Source organism: Aythya ferina (assembly GCF_964211825.1).
Source record: "Aythya ferina genome assembly, chromosome: 1".
Lineage (NCBI taxonomy): Eukaryota > Metazoa > Chordata > Aves > Anseriformes > Anatidae > Aythya > Aythya ferina.
In genome coordinates this window covers 203,945,787-203,965,472 of record NC_140296.1, presented here as the reverse complement: position 1 = coordinate 203,965,472, position 19,686 = coordinate 203,945,787, and the positions used below count along the sequence as shown (strand labels likewise).

At 42.7% G+C, this 19,686-nt stretch overlaps 1 protein-coding gene across 5 annotated transcripts in view; it reads right to left on the bottom strand.

Moving 5' to 3' along the window:
* MKLN1 (muskelin 1) overlaps positions 1 to 19,686 on the bottom strand; it is a 93,489-nt gene that overhangs the window by 18,546 nt on the left and 55,257 nt on the right. For all 5 annotated transcript variants that reach the window (XM_084512647.1, XM_084512648.1, XM_084512649.1 and 2 more), the window contains 3 exons: positions 10,573 to 10,785; positions 8,559 to 8,780; positions 6,403 to 6,532 (listed from right to left, as the gene is read on the bottom strand). In XM_084512647.1, coding sequence (XP_084368773.1) covers positions 6,403 to 6,532; positions 8,559 to 8,780; positions 10,573 to 10,785 — 565 coding nt within the window. The remainder of the gene's footprint in view (positions 1 to 6,402; positions 6,533 to 8,558; positions 8,781 to 10,572; positions 10,786 to 19,686) is intronic.

Here is a 19,686-nt window from a genome sequence, read left to right as displayed (position 1 = left end):
AAATAACGAAGGAGGGAAAAGTCTCCAAAGTTCAGTGCCTCTGTTTTTTCAATCTTGGTAATAAAATATGATTCATCTGCAGTAACTGCAATCAAAACCAAATTCAAGTCGAGTAATTCCGAGCTTCCCTAAGCAGTACATTAATCTCCTCTTGAGACTGTTCCAAATGCAGGAAGTCTAGAAAAAATACATCCAAAATTATATATAATATGCATTTAGTAGGGGCCTAAGATAAGGAACAACTTGCATAAACTCTGACCTAAGTAACTGCGTAAAGCCCTACTGAAACAGTGCCTTAGCCCACACAAAGCTGGAATCCAGTCTTTTGTAGAAGCCTACCAAAAGTTTGATGCAATACAATTAAACAAAAACCCCACAAATTTGGTGAACAAGTCCCTAAATATAAATCAAAGGAAATAAGGCAAACTACTACACAGTAGGAGGGAGATGCTACGGTATTTTAAAGACAAGAGAAACATTAAAAAGACGTTTGCCAATGAATTCCGAGCCTTGATAGAGCAAAAGGGCTACAGAAAATCATGAGTGACAAACACTTCCACTAGGGGGTAAGAGAGCTTCATCGTTTGCAAGTGCAGCTGACTTGCAGTCGATGCTGGATGGAATTCAAATGATTGAGGTCAGCATATTCGAGAGGGACAAGGGCTGTAAACTTGCGAGAAGTCCCCGTGATATTTAGCTAATAAAACGTATGCCGGGATGGAAATTCCGTTTCGCATGCGAGACGTTCAATTGAACCTGTAACGGATTGCTTAGGCTGTTTGGCTTTTGTGTTTGTTTTTGGCGTTGGTTTTTGTTTATTTTAAATCTTAAGGCTCTATAAGAAGTCATACCACAGGATGAGAATCAGACCCAGTAATGCCAGGGGACTGCAGGAACTGCTGTTTGCAAGGTATTGAGTCCAAGAGCAGTACGAAGGACTGCGTGGCAGTGCCCTCACTCTTCCACTTCTCTATCTGCCAAAATAAGTCAGATTTGGAGCAAATCTCCCCAATTTCACGCTGTTCGGAGTGCCTCTCAGGCCCCGCTATCACTCAGATCAGCTGCGGGCAGACGGCTCCAAGGACATAAAACAGCAACCGAGGACTTAGCCCTGGCTGCTCTGACCACGACGCTGGCCCGTCGCAGAGCGCTATCAACTTGGCTCCAGTGACAATACATCACTGATTGAAGAGGAAAAGCTGTACCAAGGGATTGCTCAACAGAAAGCAAGCCCAAAAGCAAGTCTAAAAGATGGAGAACGTTTTTCATGTGCTGCTGCATCTTTTTCCCCCACGATCCCATTAACCGGGCCAGTATAGGAAGGCAATAGCTAAATGAAATTAAGGGGTCTGAATCCTCTTTCCAAAACTTAACATTTCCTTTTATTTTTATGTAAGAAAAATGAAGAGCTTGTGGCCTCCGTATGTGAAAATAACAAGCAGCTACGCAGGCCCTGAGTTTTGAACACAGCCAGTTACATAAACAAGTAATAATTCCAGAAAAAGCTTTGATAAGATGCTGTGTAACCGTGTACAGTATAATTTCTATTTAAATAATAATGCACGGGAAATGCTTTTCTAAAAGAGTGACACCTAATCATCCGACAGGTATGTTCCCTCTACTACAATCCCTACTTACAGGCATTTATTTGATCATAGTGATCATTTCAGCAAGCTGAATATTTTTTGGCTTGTATGTGCAAACAGCCACAGTTGTTTCGAGCGCAGCGTTGGCTGCTGCCAGCATCTAAGCAAAAAAAAAAAAAAAAAAAGAGCTTTTACAGAGAGGCAGAATTTGCAAAGCAATAAATTGGAGTTCACGCAGAGGTGGTGCTCATAATACCAGGCAGAGGTTTGGAAATTAAATCTCGTCTCTCTCATTGGAGGAGGAATTATGGCATGTTTTTCAACACGCTCCGAACACAGAGCGATGGCAAAACAGTAATATAAACCCCGTAGTCTGCAGAGCACTTCTGCAGGATTCACAAAGAATAGTTGAGGGAAGCAAGTTCATCGACAGAGCCCTTCAGTGCCACCTAAATTATGATCGCCTCCAAACACGTTGCTGCTAATCTCGCTGCAAGTGACTCGCCAGCATCCTCCTCCTTGTGATGCCTCATGATTAGAAGAGCAGGAGAAAGCTACATCACGTGGACAGCGCTGCTCACCAGCACCTGACACCTCCCTGATGGATTAATTGGAAAGGGAAAAAAAAAAAAAGCAGTAGGTCAGCAAGTTACTGCATACCTCCACTTGTAATTCACAAAGCTGAAGCAGCACCCCTCCTGGATTTTAATGGAGCAGCCCCTGATGAGTGATAGGGAGAGCGTACGGGCCAGCTGTTGACACAGCAAGATAATGATTATCCTCTTGGATTTTTCATGATGAGACTGTGCTTGGAAGTCGGCCAAGGAGCAGCCAAGGAGACCATTTGGAGCTGTTTGGTCGTCGTGTTGAAAAAGCAACAACACGGTGTTCAGCGCACAAGTTCTCTCCCAGGCTAGATGGGATTTTGGAGAAAACAGGTCATTTGGTAAATTTCAGTGGAGTTCTGCTGCTGTGCCTTCCCTGTAAGGTACCTTTAGGGTTTGGCGTCTGCCTGGTCTCCTCTTCACCTCCATAGACAGAGCAAAATATTTTGAGATGGGTTCAGCAAAACACCCCGTGTTAAACGAGCATATAAGGTCCCTCACACACACACCAAAAAAAAGAAGCTTTCCCTGGCAAAATTCACCATGGCCACTGGCAATGCAGACCTTAAATTGAACACAGGGCAAGACAGGTCAGGTGTCAGAAACAGAAACAAAATGGGATATTCAGACCACTTGTCTGAATTGGCTCCTAGCTGTGTTTTCTAACTTGATTAATGTTTTTCTGACACTGTCTTACTTTAAATCAGGATTTCCTAGACTGGGCAGTGTCGTCTCTGTCCGTGGTACTTATGCACGAAGCCTCAGCTCTGTTGGCTGCATGGCTTCATGTCTGGAAGGAGCATCTGCTCCAGCAGGAGAGCTGGGAACTTCCCAGGTTGATAAAACAGGGGCAGTTTGTCCACGAGAACTACTTCACCATTAAAAGGAGCTGGAAGGACACATAGGGCTTGATCTCATTTGACTGCGGAGGTCGCTCAGTGCCAAGGGATAGGAGGTGATCCTGGGTCTCCAGCAGGAAATTCTCCTTCCAACCAAGGGCTCGGACATCATCTGAGTCGGGGCCAAGCTGGATTATCACAGGAACCTTGCCCACAAGTGTTCCCATTAGCTCCGTTGGACCCGAAACGACTGCCCGCGATTAGTCACGGGTTGCATGCTGAGCGAGTCAGGCAAGCTGTCAGTGCGGCCTTCAGAAGACATCTGACACCGGTGACATCTCCAAACCACGCATATGCCTCGTAGATCTGCTCTGGCGTATACACAACGGGCTTTTTGTTGTTGTTCAGGGCTTTTCTTTTGGTTGGCTCTTTTGGTTTTCCCCATATCTAAAAGGGTATGTTCCCTGCCACACGTTTCAGTCTCTTCTCCAACCACAGGCTCTACTCTTCCACCACGCATCCTCCAACTTGTAACAGCACAGCCTTTCTGCATATCAGACTCTTTATCGCTGTTGCAGTCTTTTCCTCAGTCCCATTTTGGCCATTTGTCCAGCTGACCTGACAAATTCCTTGCTCCTAACACCTATCACAGGAGGAAGATAATCACCACCAGTGGCCTAAATCCATTTTGGTGCCCTCCTCTGGCAGCAGAGAGAAGGCACCAGGGTGTTTTTTTTTTTTTGATGCAGTGAGGAGGAGAAAGCACCAGTGCTTACTCTGCAGAGAAGGCAGACACCAGGAGCTGCAAGGATTGCCCACGCTCAAAGCAGACTGAGCCACGAGAGATTTGCATTTGGGGATGGGACCAAATGATGTTTCGAGGTCCCTTCCAATCCCTAATACTCCGTGATTCTGTGATTTTTAGTAGCAAACAGAGCTTGTCAAAATTTGTTTATGTGCAAATCTATCTTTCAGAAGCTGTACCTTGGTCAAATTTGAACCTTTTTCCAAGGAATGAAAAAAATATGGCTAAACTTGCTGTAGTTCTTGCCCTGTATTCCAGAGAAAAGGAGAATTTTGGTGAGATGTATCACCCAGTAAGTGATAAGCTCCTCTCTCAAGCACATCACCTACACTAGAGACCTGCCAGGTTCAACACTTAGAGCACAACTAAGAGCAGAAAATCACTAAATAGCATAAATACCTCATCCAGAAGGTCAGACAGCAGCAAAACCAACATACCACCATAGTTTTCTAGTGCTGTAACCACTCCATATCACCGATATGCCTTAACATTTACTACATTTTTTCATGTTCTCACTACTCTAATGGAAATTTTTAACAAACGACCAATTAAGTTTTCAAAAAGAGTAAAAATCAAAATAGCTCAACTAAGAATAGAACTGAATGCCACGCGCGAGCCAGGAACAAAATGTAATCACAGGACTTTATCGGAACATTTAGGTCAGGCATCCTCAGCTCCACTCATCGCACCGAGCGACGCGGGGCTCTGCAGCAGGCAGGCAGGGAATCACTTTGTTCAGGCAGATCAAACCTTTATATATCATCACCTAACAAGAAGATGCTAAAGACTTGCTCTTTGGGGGTGAAAATAACGCTGTCAGCATTTACTCTCTTGTGTGTAACAGGCATTTTGTTCTCTTCCTGTGAAAATGCAAATAATCTCAGCGTTTTCTTTCAAGGGCTAGGGAAACATTCAAATCCGTTTGTTTAACTTTCCGCACACAGGAGAACAGTGAACTGAAAATCTACTCGTGAATTATTTCCAATGAGTCATTTTCTTACAGAGTGTACTCTTCACCATCCTGGGGCCCGTGGGAATTTGGAGGAGAGCTAAATTTTCCATATATTTTCTCTATATTCTCATTTGCTTAACCGAACCTTGCTGTTGGTGCTTAGAAGAAGAGCTTGATGTCTTCACTAGCCATAAGGCAAGCTTAATGTATCTTTAAATCTGAAGCAAACACAGGGGCCACCTGAAAGTCACATATTTTTAAAGCTTCTGGCTACCAAGAAAAGGTCGTTTTTGTAAAGCAAAAATGGCAGAATGCTAGCAATTCCAGGTGGGGAAAAAAATAACCAATTCTTTAAATGCTCTAAGGACCACAAGCAGTGTGTGGGCGTGTGCAGAGCAGCATCAGGAAAAATGCAGGCACCTTATTAAGTAAGACTGTCAACAATACAAGCTGTTTCTTTCTTGGAAGCACTCAAGTAAATAAGTCACTCCAGAGAAAAAAATGTTTGGGTACTCTTCTCCCTCATTGGCATACCTAAATTAAATGAGCAAACAACTCATAACCATCAATAATTCACTTCAGAAGTTCAGCAAAATTACTTGTTCAAATTAAGCCTGATCAAAATGAGGAGGGAAGCCTACATTTCAAGGGAAATTGGCTTCCTGGGATTTTGGTAGCTGGAAGAACAGCAAACATGATCAGGCCTAAATATACATAATTTGAAAAACATTAATAGCTTGTCTCATAGCAGTACACAGTGCAACACAAGTTTCAGCTTCGGAGGCACAGCCTCAAAATCAGGATATCTGCAAGGGAGGAAAACGTGTGCTAACATATGCAGAGATCCTTTTTGGGAAAAGTTACTGTGCTTCTATGTCATATTTTAAAGAGAAGAGGTATAAAATCAATTCTTCATGCTTGTGTTACAAGGCCTTTTGGGTGTTTCTAGAGGGTTCTGGTGCATACAACTCTGGCATCCATTAGTTCCAGCAGTGTGAACCAAGCAGGACTGACGCTTAGCTCCAGCCTCCTACTGTTGTTTAGCCCCAGTTTAGCACAGGAACATCAGCACAACGAGCAGCAGCAGCCTCATCTTTCTCGTCAGCTGTCCAGGCAAAATAACCTCTGCCCCTCTGCTCCAGTTCTCTGTCTCCAGCCATCCTATCTGCCTTTCTGCATCTCAAACTGAGCCAATTACTTCTGTTTTACAGCATCTTTCACATAGAGATCATTTATTTTATTTTTTTTTAATTTTTGCTTCTGTTTTAGGACAGTTATTTTCCAGCTTTTTTCTTGTCTTTGCTGAAATTGCAAATAAAATACACTGTTTTTAACCATGCTGACTTTTTTTTTGTTTGTTTTCATTTGACGGGCATATGGTTTCACGCATCAATTATTTGTACTGTGCTAAAGATGGCGAATATCAAATGTCACGGAGGACAAAAGAGCTGGCATAAGTTTAACCTATATACCAGGGAGTTCACTTGGGTACACGGGGCTAGTTAAGGATGCTAACCTGATACCACAGGACACTGCAGCTGGCAGCTCACCTACTTAACAACACGTTTCTCAGATGTACCAGTAAGAGGAAATTACTACGTAGTCATAGACTTACCCATCCCTGAATCCTTCTTAGTACCATCTGATATGATGTCCACGTGGTCGCTGTCTACATCGTAACTGAAGAAATCATTCAAATAAGTCTTCGATCTCTGGCCACCAAATACATATAGGCAGCGATTTTTCTAGAAAGGAAAAAAAGTATTTCTTTACTAAGTACTTATTTTTGTTTCACAGAAACATTGATGAATCAATGAGTAACAATTCTTTTTCTTCTAAGTTGAAAATCATGCCTGAGCTACCTGAGTTCCATTGATGTTCATTTGCTAAGTATTTTTTATTTCCATCTCTGCAAAGATTTGCAGTGGAACAATTGTGCGGAACAGTTTATTGTTCTCAAACTCAGTAAAAACTTTGTAATTCTTAATTGAATTATTGATCTTTCCATGAAGCCAGTCTGAGGGAGCTGGGAGTGCTCAGCCTGGAGAAGAGAAGGCTCTGGGGAGACCTTCCAGCATCCTGCCCATGCCTGAAGGGGCTGCAGGAGAGCTGGGGAGGGACTCTGTGTCGGGGGGTGTAGGGATAGGACATGAGGGAATGGCTTTCAAGTAAAAGAGGGGAGATTTAGATTAGATATAAGAAAAAATCTTCACTGTGAGAATGGTGAGGCCCTGGCCCAGGCTGCCCAGAGGAGCTGTGGCTGCCCCATCCCTGGCAGTGCCCAAGGCCAGGCTGGATGGGGCTGGGGGCAGCCTGGGCTGGTGGGAGGTGTCCCTGCCTTAGGGTCCCTAAGGGTCTTTTCTACCCTTAACGATTGTATAATGTCAGAAATCCACTAGATGGTAATTTCTCTGTTTAAACCAGGAACAAAGAAGAACTGTAAGAGAAACCATCCAGATAACCAACACACTTAGAACATAAAAATAAACAGCAAGTCAGGTTTATTACTTCTTTCAAGCTTGCCAGGTGGAAAGTCCTTAAGAAACTGATTATTTTTCTTTCAAATGGTTGTGAAAACAGTGAAGACGATCAATTGCCATCAACCATGCTTATAAAAACCTACATTCTTACATTTACTGTGGACGTTACTTTGCAAATCCTCTGGTTCTACACATTAGTTTGTGTGGCAGTGGTTTTTGAGAGCCATTAAAAACAGAAATGAAGTTGAAAGCTGCGAAAGCATAGCTTTCAGTATGAAAATTCTGATCTCTTATTTGGAAGGGACAGAGGAAAAAACTCTGTAAGCTGTTCACACTGGTAGTTTTTAATTGGTGCTATCAGCACACATGTGAATGCCACACTGTTCGTTTCAGCTCTCTTCCTCGCCGTTCTCAAGTTGGAATTCAACATCAGCACAACTCTGCAAACTCTACTTGCTGCCACTAAGAAACCTGCATGTAAATTCAGTGCAGAAGAGCCACTGCACTGCATCTGCCTGTGTAAGCAGGCAGTCGATGCAATTCCCCTCTGCAAGGTAGCTTTCAATAAAATAACACGTGGAAAGATAACGCAGAGCATACAAGATCCTGACCATCCCTCCTTTATCACCCTGATCCTGCAACTCCCATCCTGCACTTAAACATATGGCTGATAAGCCCAAGTTGAAAAGGAATGGAAGATTTTTATTTTTATTTTAGTATACCCAATAATAATAAAGTGCCACACAACTCCCACCCCCCAAACCTCTGCTTTTCCCCCATCAGGTTCTGGATGAAGAGCCAATAATGCTGTCTGTAGCGAACTTACCAGCTGCTCAGGAGAACAAGCAGCAGCAGGGTGCCTGCACTTCTGAAAGCATAACAGGTAAGCCCTGCGCTAGCCAAGTTTACCATTCCTGTAACTACACGGGGTATTTTCTAGACCAGAAGATTCTAAGACATTTTACCCATTTCAAAAGGAAAACACTTTAGATTAAATTGAATCGGTGGCCTCTGGTTCAATTGCCACTATTAAATTAAAATCAACTACTTAGAATTCACCTTGCTTTTACTTGAAATTATATTCAGTTGAAGTCATGAAAGCTCTGCCTAAGACTTGAATTAATACCACCTGCACTTACCAAAAAAGCATCAGACTGTCAGTGAACATAAAATCAAGCGAGACAACACACCACTTGGGAGATTAAAGAGCTTCAGCCTCGCAAAAAAATCAAAACCAGATGTTCTCCTTAAGGTCAGGCATAATGAATCAAAGTATTGCGTGGATACTTACAGAATGGAACAACATACAGTGTCCTATTCGAGACTGGATATCCTCAGGTCCAGCGTTACAGGAATCCTCTCTCAAAAGCTTCCATGTCTGACACTGGCAGTCAAAAGCAAACAGCCCGCTGAACTGCGGTTCACTGGCTCTGCTGTCATCGACGCTGCCGTTGCAGGTCAGAATTCTGCCTCCAAAGGTATATATCATGTGTTTTTCAGAATCCATGCACATCTGGAAGGACAAGAGAAGTAGTTTTAAGCCAGTACATTAAGAGTTAAACACACGGGTTTAAGCATCCCTCCCTGTAAGTGCTATCTAGTTAGACAGTACTCTGCACATCTGAACCTCTAACAGAGGAAAAGAGCGAGAACATCTTCATGGTTGACAGGTATTAATCTCAGAAAACAGCTTCTTAGTTTAAAGTATGAGTCTAATTTCAATTTGACCATTTAATGAGCAGAAGAGGGCTATATGTACACTATGTCATCTAAAAAATTTGCCTCTAGTCTCCAGGATCCACAGCCAATTCTGCCCCAAAGTTATCACCTTTGACAATGACTATGCAAGAGCAAAAAAAATCAAAGTCAAAAATCAAAGTCACTGCTAATTTACTGAATACCACACAATTGATCAAAACCCAACCTGTGATTTGTTGCTTGGATTTCATCCCAAGCATATATTTACTGTTATCCTCATTGCTTTAACATAATGAGGGGCAGGACCATAACTTGGCCGAAGATCCTTGATGAGACAGCAGCAGCAAAATATTTATCCCCAAAGCCCCAATTCAGGTTATGACACACACAAGATGCACCACGGTACAAATCAAACAAAACTCCAGGTGATGTTTTTGGATGTGGTGCAACAGAGAGGGTTATAAAACACCAAGGGAAAAAAAAGAGCCAGGACTGCAGCAAGTCAGAGATGCTACTCAGAAACGCCTACATAAAACACTTCTTGGGCAGCACATTTTTTGAAGGTTAAACAAAAACGGCTATCGCAGTAGGTACTGAGGGAAGGAAAAGGAAGAGCCCTAGACTGATAAAGAATTCAGGGAGTACATTCTTTCCTAGGAGACAGCAGGGAAAAAAGAAACAATTTCAGAAGCAGGCAAATGGTACGCAAAGCAGCCTTGCCAGCTGATCATTTACTTTTGCCTTTTGCCCAACACCTGGGAGACTGATATTTGTTATTAATAGAACAGAAAGACTGATTGGCTTTTGTTCTGCATACAACACACCTTATTTTTGGTGTCAGCAAAAATGCATATTGTGCTGGCAGACAGCAGCTTCGGTTATAAAACTGCTAGTACCAATAAAAAGTTCTTGGGACACTTTAAAAATGAATACTGATGTGCTATCTCTTGGCCACGATTTATAAAAACAATTAAGAACAAAATACCTTTTTCAAGGACAAAAAAGCCATTGAGCATCAAATCAAATATTTTTTTACTCATGTTTTAACACAAGGAGAGGTGCAGCTTTTCAAAAGGTTAGCAGCTACTCCTGTAAGATTTCAGTCTCTACAAAGCAAGCACATTCTACAAAATTTAAGAGAACTTTTAAGAGAACTGCTTTTGAAAGAATCTTAATCCTGTTGGCCTCATGTCAGTATCTTGCTTCCAGTATTCTCCTGAAGGTAGCACACCCAGCTTTGCAAGTTGTTCCCCAATGTCTACTCAGGAGGCTGGATCTGCAAAGCCAGCTCAGCAAGTCTGATTAAAACCAGATGAACTGTGCTTTGAGCTTTAATAAAATATGCCTTAATAAATAAAATGAATTACTTTGCAAGGGTTTTTATGGTTCTTCTGACTCAATTTGATTGGAATACCGGTAGTCAATGGCATCAGACAACGATGCTATTAAAATTTAACTGAGTGCAGCCCACAGCTTCCCCCATATCACTGTAATGTTACCTGGTATAACAATCTTAAATTTTAGGAGTCTACAATCAAAATCATGATCCATCAACACTGAGAAGGTGGTGCATAAACAGGAACTTATGCTTAAATAGTGCCGCTGACCTGATGATCAAACACCAGCTTTGGACCTCCATCTGCTGCAGTGTCTTCACTTAGTAGCATCCATGTGTTCGTATCGATATCGTAGCGATAGAAGTCACTTTTCAGGGACTTGCTGTTCCTCACGGAGGAATCCAGGTAGCGTCCCAGCGTGTAGATCTGCCTTCGCTGAATGTCAATGCACATTTTGTGACAAGATCTGGCGCTGGGACCACTCTAATAAAGAAAAGAACCACAAAAATAAACAGTATAATACATTTAATACTGCTCCGGGTAGGTCTCTGCCCACCCACTCAGGGTGAATCAACATTAACAGCAACTGGAAATCCTCTGAGCACTCCAGAAAATGTGTATCAGGCAAATGCAGCATTAATATATAAATAGTGATATAACAGGACGTTCTGTAGCTTCTGTGCTTCAGAAAGGCAACGGCAAAATAAATAAATGTTTACAAAAAGGTTTTATGTTAAAAGTTTATTGTAAGATTCCTCGGAGATCAGACCGTTTCCTCCAGAAGCGATTCTCAGAGGTACGCGAAAGCTACTTGATCTTTTAAAATAACAGAAGTTGATGCACATGAGAGGCAAATTAAGATGTCACAGCCTATAAATAACTGCCTAGGAAGAAGATTAAGAAGTGCTCTCTTGCATGAAGCTCTGTTTTATTAATAGGCTGTTTTCTAACAGATCATAACCAGGCACTCCCCCAAGCAACCAGATCCGGTAATGGGGCTGTGAAGGTAACAAAAGCACTCCCTGTCCTTCACCAGCAGATACAGCCACTCCAGCCTCCAGCTACAAGGAAGTTTCCCACGGTAAGCAAAATAGCCGTGAATTATGATCTTCAGAGGAGCACAGGGGGACACTGTCAAATTATTATGCACTTAACCACGCAGGGGTGCTCAACTTAAATGACAGAGTAATTTACTCGGTGACATGAAGACATGAAGAGTGCCTTCGTACACTCATCTTAAAGCACATAAGTGATGTTGTTGTGCTCCAAAACCCCAGAAATCACAATGTTTATTTACAAAAGATCGGATAAAAGAAGATAAATGGTGTCACACTTATGGATAAATCGTATTTGTTATATATTTCATCTTAGATTATGTAATTTCAGCGCATGTTTAAATGAGTGCCAGAACAAGGCTGGGCAGCTAACCTTGAAAATATTCAGAAGAGTCTGGAGGAGAAGAAATAGAAACTGCATGGAAAGTGACCAGAAAGTTTCAAAGGTCAGTACTGGGAATCTGAACAGGCAGCCTGGAAACCAACGTGAAAAGTGAGAAGATTTCATGTGCCAAATCAAAGTGGTAAGATCTACATACAGAGCCCAAAGTACGAGAGACTGAAAATCAACTACTACAAATCTATTGAAAAATAAAGACTGCCCAGCTATTCAAAGATGCAACATAAATTACCATTTGTTAGAAGCTGTACGGTTAATTAGTCGTGCCATACCAAATGATCACAGTATTTGCTCCACATGCTACCAAATAGCGCCTCACTTAAAAAATCGTCCTAATTGTACATTTCATGTAAAAATCTACTGAACCTATTACTGAAATTAAAATATACTGATGGGATACACTTAACTAAGTTAAATAGAAATACAGGAAACGTTACATTTTTGTAATCAAATAGCTTTAACGTTGATGTTAGGGAATTCAATTTCTTGATTAAAGGATATTTACAGGAAACTGTTGTTTGAGTTAACTGTAAACAATCTGAAGAGGTGAACTAAATTGTTCATATTTGGTAAATATGAAAAATTATGTCAGTAACAATTACAGCTTTGAGGATTAGTTACTTCATGGTAATTAAGATAATTTTCTTTTCTGAAAAAAAGTCTAATAGAAGTGAAGCATTAGCATGAAATCCTGAAATGCAGCAAAAGTTCATTCATTGCCGTTGTTCACGTGGAAGAAGCTGCCAGAAGACTGCAACGTGCTTCACCTTGTTCCTAGAAAATACAGATTAGCATCTTCCACAGAACCCTGTTCAGAACACATGGGATGGTTTCTTTCCTTGCAGGAGCAGCACTGACATGTGTATTCACAAAGGTTCTCTCTGATTCCCAAGAGAGGAACCCCTGCAGACAAAGTCCATCCATCTCCTGTTATGCAACCGGGACACTTAAGGATACCCCACTGTCCCTCTGCCAAGGAGCACGTTATTGCCTTGGCACAGCCAGCACGTAGATGAAATATTAAGACCTGCCCGTCTGATATTGGGCCTTTCCAACTTTCGTCTCTGTCGTGTCACTGCATTTTTTTAATTGAAGCTGCTGATTTAGGATCTTTCCACACTCCTGCAACGCTGTATGGTCTCTGTGGGCTAAAGTAAATCCTACCAAATTTGCTCAATCATGTCTTAGGCGCTTTGAGGAATAAGTCTCAAAATTGTTCATTTCCAAACCTGTCTTGCCTTGAAGAAGAGTTTCAACTGAAATTTGTCTGAGCACAGGCATAAGGCTTAGACACATAGCCCCTGCAGCACCAGCTGCAAGATACTGGAAACCACAGCCCAGGTACTGCATTGGGGAAGTAGAGAAAAAAAGTTCAAATCCTAAGACTATGTTCAAATGAGAAGAGAATTCAGGAAAACTGTGTTATTCATAAGGGTAAGAGTTATGTATCGGTCACGTCTCTTATAATAATAACAACTAAAAAAAACCTGTAAGTCTGACCGTTTGATCTATACAGAATACAGGCAGAAAACCTTCACCTCAAGTTAATTACTTTGAGCTTCAACTTGCAGAACCTCCCATAGCATGGACTGTCCCTTGTTGGATAGAAAGCTTCCTCCAATTCATCATCTGTTCTCAAAGAAAACTCAAGTTATTCTTCTATACTACTTACAAGGTCACATGGAACCTGCCAACAGCTTCCAACTGAGCCTGCAGGATTACCAATAATAAGTAAATGAGTAAATAATGAGTAAATAACTCCCTTAAGCAATGCAGTTCACATGAAGGCTTCTTGATTTGCCTACAGAAGCCACTGTAGTACGAACATACTCCAATGGGAGACACAAAGTCCATTTACAAAGACAGAGATGGGCAGCCACTGAGAAATGAATAAAAACTTCAAGGCACATGTGGTTAAATGAATCAAGAGCCCGTGGGCGGTTGCAAATGTTCATCCAAAGCGTACTTGACGCAGCTACAATAGGGAGCCTGTTGCTCGAACAAAGAACACACTGCTACAACTTGTCATGGAGAAAGTGACCCACCAAATTCAAACGGGAACGAGTTTGTTGATGCCAGAAGTGTTCAAGGAATTTGACCCCTTATTAAGTAAGAAGTGAGAAAAATGGACTGTAATAGCCACGACTCTCTTTATTTATGGTTGAAGAGATCAAGTACGGTTAGAGAGCAGAACAACCTTTTTCCACTCCTACCAGGATGCAAACTGGTCTGTGATCCACCAGTTAATACCCCCCCAAGGTGAGTGCGTTGTGCTAGGCATCTCTACATCCTTGCTAAAATCTGGGGCCTTATTATCAAAAATAAACTGGCAACATATGAAGTGTTTATTGTGGGACCTGTTACTCCACAAGACATACTAGCTACCATTCCCGAACATCTGGGGTGCTAAAGACAGTTTCACCTGCACGCTGATAAACAACAAGAGAAGATTAAACAAGCTCAAGTCATCTTGAGCAGAGCAGAAGGGAAATAATTTCGACTAGTTTGTGTTTACCTGGTTATCCCAAGCAACAACAGGTCAACGCAAGACTTTTTATTAAGTAATTTGTCTTTAAACGTAGTTTCACTGAACTCTATTCAGAAGTTGCTAGCACACAGGATCTACATCTTTTGCAAACAAAGCTTCAGGAACTGATGGGCTGATTTAGCAGAGGTCTTACTTTCCCAGCAGAGCACATCCAGTTACAACAGGCTCTAGTAAGTCACATCCAGGAACAGCGCCGAAACGCAATCTGAACAAATACTGCCTTTAGGAACTCTTCCCAGTTCTCATCATGAAGCTCCTGGCATGCACACTGCAGAAACCACACGTGAAAGAAGCTTGTGACTAGGCTAAGTCCTTATTCAGAGGGCAAACAATGAGTTACGCCGCTTCGGCCGGTCCCTCCATTTCTGCCAAGGCTGTGGGGGCAATAATAAAGCATTAGCATATCACATTTCCAACCTACGGGACACCGAGCAACACCAAGCTCGGGCACTTTGGTCTCTGTGCGGCTCAATAAGCGCCCGCTCGGAGCTAGGACTAACCTGAACAAAGTGGCTCGCTGCCACCCAGCACCAGCACAATTAGCGCAGCATAATGACAGCGAGGACAAATTAAACGCTAGGCACCATTCTGAAGGGGTGCCAAGCTCCTGTTCCCTACTCTAATGCTCCTCCTCTAGCAGGCTGGGCTCAACTGCAACTCCTCCAGCCTCTAAAATAAGAGATAAACCACCTGGAGGAGGATTTGGGTAGGGAAGGGAACAGTATGTCTAGCTAGGAGGCCCTAAGACAGCCTGGCAATCCTTTAAGTGCCCAGGTTACAACCGAGGCCAAATAGGATTTTTGGGTTTCGTCAGCCCTCCGCGAAATTCAATTGTGCAACGCCAAGCGCATACACAGTATACTTTATGAAAAGCCTTCTCAACATGCTAAGCCACTTTATAAAATCTAATTAGAGCTTTCTTCATTTAACTTGCAAATGCTGAAAGCAATTATCCCACTTAAGGACTAACTTACAAAACGTTTTCAAAAAGCAACACAACGGCACGGAGAAACAACACTGCCTCCTTAGAATAATTGATTTGTTCCTATGCAGGAGAGAAAGGCTTGGGACTCCTCAGGGTAGGGCCTGCTCAAATAACTATTTATGCCAGAACCACCATGCATCATCTTAGCAACAGCATCCTGGCATGCTCTGCTAAGGCACAACCATGATAGCTTTTATTTGTCTGTTTCGTGTTTTAAATAAATGTCCTACAAACCCGCCTGAACGTGAAGAGGACTGCGGGAAGCCACCTCCACTGCCCACCCCCCGAACAAAAAAAACTCGGGGAGTTTGGCTTCTCTCGGTTATCATAACCTTTTGCAAATAAAGGGTTTTCGGTTGCAAGGAAATCTGTTTTATTCAGACCGATCCAGATGAAAAACCTCAGGAGCGAGCCTGGACCCCGTTCAAGAGTCAGGGAAATAAAAACAAAGAACAGCTGACTAATTCTCCCTTCTTGGTGCTTTAGAAGACTGAATGGAATGTGAACATTGCCTCCAGTATAAAGTTCAAAAATAAGCGTCATGAGGTAAATGCTCTTGTCCTAAAGCAAACTGGGACGAGGACATATAAAGACACAAACAACCTACTTTGTTTCCCGTTCTGAGAGCAGGCTGTCATGCAACAAATAGTCCCTCCTGCCTACACACAACTGCAGAGATTAATTGGGCTCATTTTCCAGCTTCAGCGTGCATCTCGGCAGATGCAGAGGATAAGCCATTTCCTCCTCCCCCTGCACCACCCCGAAAAAAGGAGCAAGTTCTCCACGATGGTGAAAATAAAAGGAATTGCATGTTAGCCCTGGCATTCAACCAAGTCTATACGCTTCTTCAGATGCTTCTTAGTGCTTTAACGATGCCGGCGTTCAGGTGACACGTACTCCCCAAATGTTTAATCGAAGCAGTAGCTCAAAAGGATTTGCTTTACTTCAGATGAGCGCTGAATTCAGCGAGAGAAACAGCTACAGCCATACAAAAGAAATGCAAAACAAAAAGAAACCCTCACCCTTTAGTCGCTCACAGAAGGCATTTTAAGTCCCTCATAACTTCAGATGCCAGAAACCTATCAAAAGAATAAATCCAGTGCTTTTTATGGAAACACAGGGCATCTGCGTTGCCCATCAGCCCAAAACACGAGATAAAAGTGAGTGGAGGCTGACGCATTGCTCTGAACGCCCGTACCATGACCGAGCACATGCCACCAGTGCCAAGGCACGCAGCAGAGCCCGGCACATGAGCACCCCACGGGTGGGTGCTGTCTGCGATGGTTCCTATAGGGTGCGAGAGCCTCCCACGAACAGCACACCCCAGCCACCCATCCCCACCCCATACGGTAGCAGAAATCAGTGCTGGGTCTCATTTCACGTCCATGGCTTGACAGCTCCACCACTAGACTCCAAATCCAACCTTCAAACTTTGCTTCAAACGAAGAAAGGGATTCAACTGGGATCTCAAATGTTTAGGAGCACAAGAGAGCTCCAAAAAAAAAAAAAAAAAAATCCTGGACGTTCAACATGCACTCCATTCATTCAATTATTCTGTGAGTTTGCCTTAAGCAAAAACTTTAAGGAGCAATGAAGCTAACAGCTACGCTAGGTTGGCAGCCACTCGTCTTCACTTTAACCTTAAGCTACTCTTGCCCCTATTTATAGGGGATAAGGGATATTCCAATTTGATTTTATAGTTGCTGTGCCAGCCATAAAGAAGATTCTTTGAGAGTACACGAGTTACATATGTTCTGCCAATAAATATTTTGGGAAATCTATTAAGTGGATCAGAACCTGGCTAAGAAGCACAACACTTAAAAACTCTGACCAGTGTTGGGAAGACAAGGATCTACATCACGCTTCACACAAAGTGAAGTTTGTTATGACAAATATTAGGCTTGGATATCAGGAAGATTCTGACAAGTATTTGCAAATAGCTGGCTATTAATAAATGGAGTCTCAGTTAAGACAAGGAAGCTCTCCGTCAGTCAGACAGTTGACATAGTATTTGAGCTATGGCTAATCTGCTTACGAGCACCCTCCTATAGCAATGCAACTAAATAGATTTAGTTGCAAAGTCCTTTCTGGGCATCTGACTCAGACATGATGGAGCAGATTAAAGTCAGAGGCAGCTTTTAGCACACCGTTTTGATTCATCTGTTCCGCTCACTTTAAACGGGGGAAAAAAAATTAAACAGGATTAAGCTTTTTTTTCCCGAAGCATGTACACATTTGGGATAGTCAGTGCTGAGACTACACAGCCTCAAGCTAAACGTTCCCTAAAGAGACTTTCTTCGCTTAAAGCGCAATTAAACGCTCCTGTGTGCTATTTTTGAAAGGCGGTTCAATGAGCTTATAAATCAAATGATTAAGCTCAGAGATGCGCGGCGTGACCCTTAAAACAGGGGTGAGTGGGATTTGGTGACCCGTGGGCAGGCCAACCCCTCCTGCCCTGCGGAAGAATTGACTCAGGCTGCCTGCTCCATCCCGCGGGGATCAGCGCAGGTTCATTACAGCACGGATGAGCACAGAGGCTCAGTGCAGCACAGGAACGTGGCTATGAAAATGAGCAGAACCTCATGTTCTCCTCCCATGAAATTACCTGTTAAAAATTAGTCTCCTGGCAGGCCTGCTTAAAGAAATAACCAAGGGCAGGGTGTTTGCAGAAAGCGAACGAACTGGCATGCGACCTATCGTCTTCCGATGAACCCCGATTAATCCAACTCCGAAGAAATAAAACATGCCCTATAAATTGGCTCATGGATTATCCGAAGCACGGATATCCTGTTTTGACAGCTGTGTGGCATGGGTTTAGCTATTGTGCAGAACACCTTTGGCAACCTGTAGCTGCGACACTGCCCATGCAGGGAGCCACGGTCCTGGGTCAGTGTGAGCAGCGTGCTCTCACCTGGCTCGCTCACATGCCCAGCTATCATCAAGGACTTCCAGCACTGCATAACTTCACGTTACAGCAGACCACATCGTCTTATGACCAAGAGAATTTCTAGGAAAGTTAAAAAGCAAAAAAAGAAACAAATTCAAGCACGCAAAGAACAAGCAATAATAATTCATTCATTTCTATGAAGCAGGTTGCAAGAACACGTATGAAAGTCTTGCTTAAGCTCCAGTTTACAGTCAAAAATGTCATCCAGCCTACATGATTCAGCTCCCAAGTGCTAACAGGTGAAGGAAGCAATACCTTTCTACAAAACAACCTTGCAATGGAAGGACATTACTGTGCTACTCCTAACAAAAGCCACAATTTACCTGCAAACCAAGCGCTACTCACAGTGGTGAAATGTGAGTAGTAAAAACTGCAGTTTATTAAATTTTAACAAGCAAACTGTAGGTTTGTTACACATTATCTGCTCAGCTTTGCTTTCAGTAACACTGCTGAAATAAAACAGACGACCTACCAGAGAAGCAGAGCTTTCACCAGCTCCGAGAGCCGGGCCCTCAGGACAACATCCCTCGTGTGCTGAATTTCACTAACCATTAACAATTGCAGGATGTTGAATGAGGTCATGTTCAAACGCATCCTAAGTTCACGCTGTCCTCTCATTACCCGTAACAAAGGTTCGCAAAAAGAAAGTCCAGCCAAGGGAGGGATTCTTCTATGGATGCAAATTATTCAGCTGAGCTGCAGACCCACAGGCAGGGAGGCTGAAGATCCTTTAACTAGTCATTTACCGACTGTTTAACCAAAAACGTGAGACATGTTAACAGTTTCCCCCTGTTCACAAGGACATAGCAGGGCTAGAAATAAGAGTTTTGTTCTTTTATTATAATTATCTTTGAAAAGCTGGCGATAGATCAATATGAACTTGTCAGCCTAAGCAGTTTATGACAGCCACAGGCTCTCAAGACTTTTCTGAGAAAGTGAAGACAGTCTTAAGGAGAGGACAAAAGAGTAGTTCGTACCTAGATGTGTTAAAACATCACTAAAGTGGCTGTATCATTTTCCCCTCGAGCTAACTCATGGCTGAGAGATTGCCATCCAAGGGTACAGGTACTAAGTAGAGTTTAACAGCGAACAGATGAAGTCTGTATAACAACATGTAAAGAAAAATACATATAAATAGTCTGCTTTATGTTAAAAAACAGCACTGTGGAGATGGCCGTGCCTTCTTTCAAAGTAAGTGACAGCTGAGGAAAGATGCAGCTTGGGAAATTTTTGTTCATATCACCTTTCAGCTCCTCTCAGAACACAATTTGGTTTTCCAGCTGCAGGAATGCATCAGTTACCACTGAGGGCAGCACACCGCTAGTCTCTGCTCTGTCACGGCTTCAGGAACAAGGTGTCTTCAATTTCTTCTACTAAACATACTGAACGCTTTCAAGTCCAAAAGCTCAACATATCCATGTGCTATCCATCCTTTCAGCCAGTATTTGC